Consider the following 10,289-nt stretch of genomic DNA (forward strand, 5'->3'; position numbering starts at 1 on the left):
CAGCTCCCTGCCCCACACGACCACTGTCATGACGACCGACCTCCTTTCTGTAGAGAAACGGGGAGCCTGCTTCTTCACCTGCTCAAAGGAGGTGTTACCTAGAGGATGGGATGCAGCGTGCCACCCCCCCACAGCGAGGTGCTTCCTCAGGGCACGAGGTAGACCCCCCCCCCAGGTACCCACCACCTTCAGTGCCCCTTGAGACTCTCAGCTGGCCGCTGGCCGGAAGGAGGCTCCAGTTCCCTAATCCACGTGTCTACCGCGCCCACGGCTATAACAACAACGTAAGCACTTTATTTTTCCATTAGGCTTCTTAGTTTCTTAGTATCACAATGGAATGATGAGAAAACAACAACAAAACATGAGTCTTTGTGAGTCTCTGGCAGAGCAGAGACTTCAAGGCATTTGGAGGGGTGGGAGGCTTGACAGAGTTCATTCTGGTCGGTCGTCTGTCTGTCCTTGACTTGCCAGGCCGGGGAGGATGGCAGAGGTGGAATGGTGAGAAGGTGGCACTGTCACAAGCTGTCCTTGGCGGTTCTGCCCCGTGACTGATACGCACAGGATCGGCGTGGACTACCCGTGGGGTCTCCGGGTGCCCCCTGGGCCCCTTGGCACACAGGCCTCGGCCTGCTCCCAACGCCCTCGGCTTCCACCAGGGCTAACATGGAGGTGAGCCAGCTCCGCTGGGTGGCGGCAGGAGGTGGAGGCTAGCCACGCTGCTCAGGGCACGGACTCCAAGGAGTGGTGAGACTTGTCAGGGGCTCTGTGCTGGGGTGGGCATGGTGTGGTGGGCGATGCGGGTAACCCTAGAGCTTCACGGTGCCCGGCGGCAGGCTGCCGTTGCAGAGCCGGTAGTAGCGCAGGTCGTTGACCAGCCTGTGCACGTTCTGGGTGAACGAGGGCAGGTCCTGCAAGGCAAGGGCACAGCTGCAGCCCAGCCCAAGACCCACTGTCCCCCAGCACCTCAGATCCCTACCAGCCAGAGCCCACCAGCTGCCTCCACACCCAAGCCCTGAGAGTCCTTTAGACAACTCACGGTTCTGCGTGCAAGGCACTGTGGGCAAGGAGGAGTGGCAAACAGGACCTCATGGCATTGTGGAAAGTGATTCCCGGCATCGGCTGCCTAGGCCACCCCAGCCCTGGGCACAGCTTCACGCAGCCTGCCCCAGTTCTCGTGGACAGGGAGAAGGAGCCAGCCTGGAGCGAGTGCCAGCCTGGCTGCCCTCAGTCTCTCCTCTCTCTCCCACGGCCAGTGGAGGTAACGACATCCCCAGATGGCAACACAGGCAGTGCTGCACAGCTTCAGGCCTCCTGCTCCCCCCCGACACTTCTCCTACTATCTCTGCTCCTCTTCCAGACCCAGCTCAGGGCCCTCTGGTTCTGCCCCAGGAGCCAGGTGGGTATTTGGGCTCACGCCACAACTCCACAGCCACAGCTCCAGCTCAGCGCCCGCCCCTGGCTCTATACTTCCAGGTTCTACACTGCCAACCCCCTGGCTGCCTCCCGAGCCTAGGAAGAGAACAGCAGTGGCTGAGGATTAACTGACCCAGGCAGGAAAGGTGCTGGGCAGTGTGGCCCACAGGGGGCGCTGTGCTGTGGACCTCAAACCCCAGGGTAGCACCTGGCACTGGGCTAAGAGGCAGTTTGGCTTTAGCAACACACATACACACATATTCGAGAGTGAAGGAAGGGGAAGGGGAGAGGGGGAGTGAGGGAGGGAGGGAGCGAGAGAGAGAGAGAGAGAGAAAGAGAGAGAGAGAGAAAGAGAGAGAAAGAGAGAACGCGCAAGCACACAAACATGAAGGGAAGGAGGGAGAGGAAGAAAAGGGAGTGAGAGGAGGGGGAGGGAGGGAAGGGCAAGTGTGACCATTTATACATCCTAAAGAAAACCAACTATGGGATGTCCCTTAAAATCAGTGGCTCTAAAACACCAAGGCAGAATTTTCTTGGTGGAACGCAATAATTCATTTCTCCATTTTAATAGACACCCTGGATAGCTTCTGATGAAAGATGAGAAAATGGACAGACTGACGAAGGAAGATTCCAAGGCAAAGTACAGTAGGACCTGAGTCTGAGACAAACTTCCTGAAGCTGAATCCCAAGACAGAAGCAAGAGGCAGGAAGCAGAAAGCAAAAAGAGCTGGCACAGCAGCGGGAGGCCGAGCCCTCCAGCGCAGCCGCCAGGGACGTGCTGCTCAGGGGCAGGAATCAAGATGCGTGGGTACCCAGGGGACAGTGCAGACTCTCAGCACCTCATGCTTTGACTGGTGGAAGAGGAATTACTTGTCCTGCGAGAAGAGTCCCAAGGAGGGCCCCCAAACCAGATGCCTGGGGTGGAAGAGGCAGTAAACTTGAGGGAAGAACAGCTAAGCCAGGCTGGGGAAAGCTGGGCATTATGGGACACAAACATCAGCAGCAATGGCTCATGGGCCTTCAGAGCCATCAGCACCTCAGCCCCACCTGAGGTGGTGCTGAGCCCAGAGCCAGAGCCAGACACCCCCTCTTCCCCACCCCACCCCAGGCAACAGTGGCACAAGGAACGTATGCTCCTCCTTGTACGGTGCAGCTCAGCCTACATGGTGCTAGGGGTGGCTGCGAAGAGCTCCCCAGCACCGATCCTCTCAGCCGTCTCCAGGTGTTGGCAGAGTGAGCGTGGCTTCTGTACAACTTGGTCAGCTGTCCCTGTCGAGGCTCGCCGCCCACTGCCCACTGCTCACCCCAGTGGAGGCCTGCACTGGCAGGGGGGAGTGTGTACAGAAGATGGATGGTCTGCTGGGCCAGGACTTGGGTCTTACTGGCTGAGACTCAGCCATATGGCTACAGACCCCAAGGGTGGGAAAGTGTGTCCTCAACCCAAGCACAGCACTGAGTCATCCTGGCATTGAACAAGCTGCCCCGCGCTACCAAGGGCATAAACCATGCCAGAGGCCATGGCGTGCCATGAGCAGCTGCCCGCCTCACTGAACCAACGCCAGGCTTGAGAACTCTCACTGCCTCCTCGCAGCCTGGCCTCCCTTCCGACTCACCCGATCCATCTTGAAGTTCCGTCCCAGCACGTTTTTCTGGTTGGCATCCACGCCATCACAGCTGGTCAGGAACTCTGGAAGGAAGGCTGCAAAGAAGCCATCGAAGTCAACGGAAGCCATGTTGTAAATGGCGATGGCAATCTCCTCCTGCAGAAGGTCATGGGACTTGTGGACCAGGACCTGGAGCAGCACATTCACAAACTGGAACAGCATGGTTGTCCGGAAGATCTTCTGCAGGGAGAGGGGTGGGGCAATGTTGGCCATGAGGCTCCCTCAGATCCTATGGGGCTGCCCCGGTTCCACCCCATCCACACTCATGCTCCCTGACCCAGGAGTCAAGGGTGCAGGCCTCAGCTCAGGGTGACTGGATTCAGTATCTTTCCAAGAGACAGATGCACAATTACCTTGTGGTACAGCTTCTGTTTGGTGTTGAGGGTCTCCAAGTAGAAGAGATTTTGCTTGAAAAGATGGATATCAGGCTGGAGAAAGGACTGTCCAAAAGCCTGGGAAATAAGACACCATTTTGTAAGCAGCACTTAAGCTCCCTCGGACCAGCCCTTGTCTCAGTTCTCCTGACTTGTCTGCTCAGGACTCTGCAATCTGTTCTCCACTGGGCCGTTATTTTTGGTCTTACCTTGCACCATTTCTAGGAAACCTCTAGCGTCCCTTCACGGGACTGTCTTTGAAGAAGCTCACAAGGATAGTCAAATCCCTCTATAATCTTAACAGGCAGTAAAGACTGCCTAATAAGAAGACCAATCAACCCCTCTGGCAGCCATCTCGTGCCTCGGCAACCTGATCTCAGGGGCCTCAAACCCTAGGCTCCTCTCCACTCATCAGCTCGGCATTAGAATCTCTCTGCATGCAAGTTACTAGTTCAGCGCCAGGCGCTGGTTGCTCACTCCTGCAATTCTAGCTACTCAGGAGGCTGAGATCTGAGGATCACGCTCAAAGCCAGCCCAGGCAGTAAAGGCCATGAGACTCATCTCCAATTAACCACCAGAAAACTGGAAGTGGCGCTGTGGCTCAAGTGGTAGAGCACTCGCCTTGAGCTGAAGAGCTCAGGGACAGCACCCAGGCCCAGAGATCAAGCCCCATGACTGACAAAACAAAAAGTTACTAGTTCAGGACAAAAGCAACCCCCCCCCTCACAACACAAAGCACCCTAAGGGGACAGGGACCCGCAAGAACCCTCCCTAGAGAAGCAGCCAACTATAGCTCTGAGAAAGGATCTCATCCCTGCAGCCACAGTTCCAGCAGTTCTGCCCTGTTCTAGAGACCACAGCTCATTTTCTGACCCCATGGTTCCTCCCATGATGGCATGGAGTCAGATGGTACAAAGGCTTTCGGACCTAGCAATGCACTAAAATCCATCTCTGTTGTCTGTACCAATATGAGTCCCTTACTTTTTGAGTGGTTTATTGTATGTCCATAGCAGCTGGTGAGTCGATTCACCAACTGATGGACACTTGGGTTGTTTCCAGTTTGGAACAATTATGAACTTGCCACTGTAACCATCTGTGTAAAAGCTGTCGAAACATATGTTTCCTCGGTAAAATACTTAAGAGGTGGGAATACTAGCTTATATATATGCTCAACTATATATTTCACATTATAAAAAGTTGCCAAACTGTGAAAGTATGTTCCAAAGTGGCTCTTACCATCCCTGAGTGGGGGACAAGGGTTTTTAATAAAGCAAGAACAGAGTTTAGACAGATGAAGGGAAGGCGGGGTGGGGAGGAGCAAACCCCTGATCATTCAAGACCAGTCCTTGGTGAAGAAGAGATGGAGGAGCCAGTGGTAGGGCATGTGCCTTGTCACCCAGTCATGCGTGTACATTCTGTGTGTTGGTGAGGAGGCTGAAGACCCATTGAGGGAAAGCGTGCAATAATGAAGAGCCTTATCCTTAGAATGAAAACAGTCGTCTGACAGTGAGTACTGTCTACAGGCTGCATTTTTCCCAGTTTAAGCTCAAACTGGGATTAACATCTATCCAGTTACTTTCCTCAGATGCAAGTGGTATCTCCTTCCCTCTCCCTTTGTCTCTTCTCTTGCTTCCTCCTCCCCCCACCCTCCTCCCTTCTTTGAAATATCGTCTGTGTGACCCCAGCAGTCTTAGTGCTGGGATTACGTCCACAGAGTCATGCCAGGTGGAGCTGGTCTCTACACACTCAGTGAGTGCCCTAGAACCTGTGATTTCAGAGCTGTGGTGACCAGCTGGGAGGAAGCAGGGCCCTATTCCAGACAAGAAGCCAAGGGACGGTAGGTCAAGGAGGAACTCAGGACAAGGCCCGCCCTTTCTGCATTCGTCAGCCGTCCGCCTCACCTGCATGATGGCACTGAACTGGGGCTCATTCTCCATCTGTTCCTCAGCAACCCCCCTCTGCACACTGGCCAGAACCGTGGACTTGAAGAAGTATCGCCAGTTGTGATGGAGAGTGCGGAAGAGGAGCTCAAATAACTCTGCCTTCACGTCAGGGGAAGGGCGCTGGGGAGATATACAAGAGGTCAGCCTTCCTCTTGTTTGCAAGAGGGATTGAACCAAGACACTTGCACTTGCTTAGCAAGCCAAGTCTATAGCCTTTTTTTCCCCTTTCTTTCTTTTTTTTTTTTTTTTGGTGGGGGGGGGGGACAAGTGGTGGTGGTGTCTGGTCGGGACTTACTACCTTTGCCCAGGGTGGCTTCTTGCCTCCACCTCCCACGAGCTGGGATTACAGGCATGAAGCACTGTGGCTGGTTGCTCACACACCCTTCATGTAGCTCTGGAGGCCACTCTCAGGTTGGGCCCAGGGCAACACAGAAACACGAGATGCTAGTGGCATCCCAGAGTGTCAGTGCCACCTCTGTGTCTATCCCTTCCTGTCCAGGGGGCATCAAGTTCTGTGGAGTAAGCACTTCACACAGGGGTACTCTGTAGCAGAGACAAGCCTGCACCTGAGCTAGGTGCATACAATATACCCTTTTTCTGACAGGAGCATCAGGCTTTGTCTGCCAGGAAAAAGAGCTACTCTGTGGAGGAACAATAAGAATATGGATTTTCCTGTCAGAAAACAGCTGGTTTGATGTGTTCTCTCCTCCTTGTTGTGCCATCTCCTTTTGTCCTGGCTAACCTACTGGCCTTGTGCTACCTCCAAGGGTGAAGACACGATGCCTTCGAAGCAGCTCCGCTGTCCACAGACAAGGTGAGTTTAAGAGCAGCCAGGAAGCACAAAGAACTGCTAATGAGGACCTTGGAGGTTACAAGCTGAGCTAACTGCCACCTGGGCCTCTCTGGTCTTCAATGCAGCCAGGATTCTTTGAGAAGCAGGGCCCCACAGAGCACAAGTCTCTAGCTCAACCAAAATCTCAAGTCACTAGAGAACATGCAGGTCTCATTATTCTAGACGTCTCTGCAGAATTCAAAATTAAATGGCCACAGATCTTTAATCCAGCTTTGATTAAAATTCAACTGGCACTTGAGCTGACAGGCTTCCCCGGCAGAAGCTGTACAGGGTTCACAGGTGTCTCTGGGGGCAAAGCACCTGGACTCACTTCTGGTCTGGTTCAGTTAGTTAAGAGGCTCAGCTCTTATGTAACTACTAATATAAATCCAAGTTACACCCCTACTTATCTTGGATCTTCTCATGCCAGGTACCTGAGTGTTTTCAAAGGACAAAGAACTTCCTATGACAGTGAATGGTTTACACAGTTCCAAGAACTTGCCCTGAATCTCTGAGACTGTGGATGCTCTTGGTAGGAAAGCATACTGGTGGTGCTGCTGGCATGGACAGAACAGCAGACATGCACTTCACATTATAAACTGACAATGAAGATTGGCTTGGGCGTATCCCTCAATCTTATGATTAACCTGTTATGCTTACACTAGACTAGTTCCAATTAATCTGATCAACTATTAACAATACTACCAAGGCTAAAGGTATTTTATCTTGGGAAAAACACTACTTTGCAAGAATATTTTAAATCACAGATGGACTTTAAAACACAGCGCAGCTGGGCACTGGTGGTTCACACCTGTCATCCTAGCTACTCAGGAGGCTGAGTTCTGAGGATCATGGTTCAAAGCCAGATTGGGCAGGAAAGTCCATGAGACTCTCATCTCCAATAAACCACTAGAAATCCGGAAGTGGCACTATGGCCCAGCGGAAGAGCACTCGCCTTGAGCTGAAGAACTGAGGGATAGCGCCCAAGCCCAGAGTTCAAGCCCCACAACCAACCAAAAAAAAACAAAACTACCCCAGTGCGCTTTACCTTTATGCTTCATCCCCAACTCCTCCCATCTCCCAGTGGCAAGCAGAGGCAGGGTAAGGAACGGTGTAGGGGCCACCTACCTCAGCTATGATGGGGTACACCTGCTCCATGCAGAGGGAGATGATGCTGGGGAGGAAGGGCTTAAACACCTGGCCAGGCTCCTGTACCACTACCTGCAGAATCTTCAGGAACTTCTCCACCACTCGGCAGCCAGTGCTGCCTTCATGGAGTATGCTTTCAGCCAGTTGCTCTCTGTGGACAAGAGAGAAACCATACAGTAATACAAGAACTGCTTCTTTCTCTGGGGACCCACATGACTAGCACCTGTGGTGAGTGAAGACAAGGAGTACCAAGTCCTGGGCTCTGGAGCCAGGCCTGCTGACATCTCCCCTAGCTGAAACTCCTAGGCAGCAGGCATGTGGTTACCTGGTAAACATATTGAGGAAGGTCTGAATGATCTGTTCAGTGAAAGGCACGCCCATCTGTACTCTAAGGCCTCGGAACAGAGTGAGGAAGAAGCTCAGCATCTCATCAGTCACATCTAAGTAAAGGACAAACAAACGGTCAGAGCTATGCATCAGGGACCAGCGGAGCCTCAGCTCCTCCACTGACTACATCCATGCTGCTCTCTCTCTCTCTCTAAGGCTTCCTGCTGGAAGAAATTTCTCCAAACCATCAGCCAATGATGGAAAGTGGAAAATGATCAAGGACCTGCTGAGCAAATAGCTCTGTGCAGAGAAGTGCTGCTATATGGCCCACCAATAGAAAATGGAGGTGGCCCCAGATCCGCCCTCACTGCTCAGCATCCAGCAATGGTCAGTTTTTACAGCAGATACATTGTATTGTGCTCACACTGACAAAACTACTCAACTGGGTCAACACTTAAGGACTTTAGCTACTTCTCTTTATGACTGACAATCCCTGCAGTCAGGTCAGGGTAAGTGGCTGCAAGTGGAAGATGAAGGCGTACTCTGGTGCCTTGGCCCAGGTCCATTAAATGGACTAATTGCAGAAAATACTGGTTGCAGCTAGTGTGGCTTTACTAACAGATTTCAAAGATCATCTTTACTCAGTATATTTTGGCCTTTACTGCACACAATTCATTTATACAAGTTGACTGGTGAATGAATACACTCATCCACTGACAAGTCTACTACACATGCTTTTAGGAGAGCCTGACAAGGAAAAGTACATCCACGGAGCTTGGAGCACACTGTCAAGTGCCAGCGGCAGTGACAGGGTAGCTAGGGGAGCATCTCAGTCAAACTTGCCTTGCCACAGAAGCAAGCACATACAACAAGGCGCCCTGCCTCTCTTGTGTGAGGCCTGCCACTGTCTCGTCCTCTCATCCTCCCTCTTCAGGAAGATGAGGGCTTACAATGAAGACTAGACACGAGGCGGCAAGTGACTCAGGGGCTCGTGACATGTGCCAGGGCCCCTACTGAGTGCTCTGCTCACTTTTCCATGAAGCCTCAGCCCAGATGCTCCGAAGAAGCAGAGCCCTGTCGCTGACGTCAGCTTCCCTCCACTGAGCAAGTGCAGACACATGGCTCTGCAGCAACTCCACCCTCGAGGCTCCTACCTGACTGATGGATGAAGGCTGGAAAGAGGGCCAGAGAGACCTGAACAGATTCCTGCAGTGACTGGTAGCAGATCTGCCGAGACTTTGTGGACTCCCCAGAGATGTTCTCCACAATATCTTCCAAAACACTAAGTGTCTGGTGGATGATCACTTTGGCTGCAAATCAAGATTAAGTTGCAGGTTATGAGCTGCCTGAGGATACAGTTCTGTAAGAGGGAACACAACAAATGGGAGAGAAACCTGTCTTGCTAAAAGAACACATTCTCTCTTAATTCTGTTAAATACTTCCCTCCTTCCCTCTGTCCCTCTCCGCCTCCTTATTTTTTACTGCCAAGACTCTAGCTGTCTGCCTGCCTACTCACTTCAGTTTTTACCTCTGTTTTGCCTTACTCATCAGCCACAAGTCCACACAAAAGACAAACTGAGCTATAATCCTAAGCTAGGTATGGTGGCCTTGGCCTTAACCATGACCTACAGAGGAAGAACAGACCAGTAAGGGAAATGGCAGTGGTGACTGATTACCACAGGCAAGAGACCACATTTGGATCAGCCTTCTTCCACCAGAACTAATCCACATGAGGCATGCAGTAGAGCATGGTGCTGGGGCCAGGAATAAATTACCTGGCCAACCCATTAGGCCTAACAGGTCTGTGCTCTGAGAATACTTATTATCGTTATCAAGAGAGTAGACACTCCAATGATACCTCTAATTCTAGCAAAATGCCGATACATGATTTCATGTTATGATCCCATATAGTACACAAAGGGAAAATGAAGGCAGTTGCAGCCAACACAGAAGGGCAGGGAGCCCCTGATATGACCCACAGGGTTAGCAGCTGGCCAGATGCCTTGGGCAGGATCCCCGCTAGTGCCCTGAGGCAGACTTGCTGTGAGGATTAGAGGCAAGGCTCAAAAACAATCCTAGCAGAGCACCTAGCACAGAAGGCAGGGAAGTCTGGATGGAGACCCCAATGGCTCAGCGAAGCCCAGGGAGAGCAGTCCACCACCTGAAAGTAAGCTCAATCCTTTCTGGAACCCTGTGGCTCACCAGCCGCTCTACAGGCTAAAGTAACTTCCAAGGGAGAGTATGGCAGAAAGAGGCTCTCAGGAGTTGTGTGGGCTCAACTGTGCCCAACTCTGCTTGTAGCTGTCTTGGTTTACTCATCAGAAAAAGTGTGTCCATAGATAATGTCGCCATACACCCAAGACTGATAGAAGACGACAGTGGCCTACAGTAGGCCTAGTCACAGAGACCTGGAAATTGAATGAAAGCACACTTATTACACTACTGACCTGGAAATCACCCCAAACTACTGCAAGCACAAAGGCTTTTACCAAGTGAGAAACCCATGCACACAGGCCCTGGAGAAGCAGCGTAGGGGGAAAGCCAAATCCAAGTCCAGACCTCCGTCATATGGGAAATTAAAAAAGAA

The 10,289-nt window shown here is 52.1% G+C and overlaps 1 protein-coding gene across 1 annotated transcript in view; it reads right to left on the minus strand.

Moving 5' to 3' along the window:
• Positions 1-272: 272 nt before the first annotated feature.
• The window catches only part of Xpo6 (exportin 6), a 96,068-nt gene continuing 86,051 nt past the window's right edge, over positions 273-10,289 (minus strand). Inside the window, exon 24 of the mRNA XM_013011576.1 lies at positions 273-908. Coding sequence (XP_012867030.1) covers positions 807-908 — 102 coding nt within the window. The 3' untranslated portion in view covers positions 273-806. The remainder of the gene's footprint in view (positions 909-10,289) is intronic.

The sequence above is a fragment of the Dipodomys ordii genome, unplaced genomic scaffold (genome assembly GCF_000151885.1).
Source record: "Dipodomys ordii isolate 6190 unplaced genomic scaffold, Dord_2.0 Scaffold14, whole genome shotgun sequence".
Lineage (NCBI taxonomy): Eukaryota > Metazoa > Chordata > Mammalia > Rodentia > Heteromyidae > Dipodomys > Dipodomys ordii.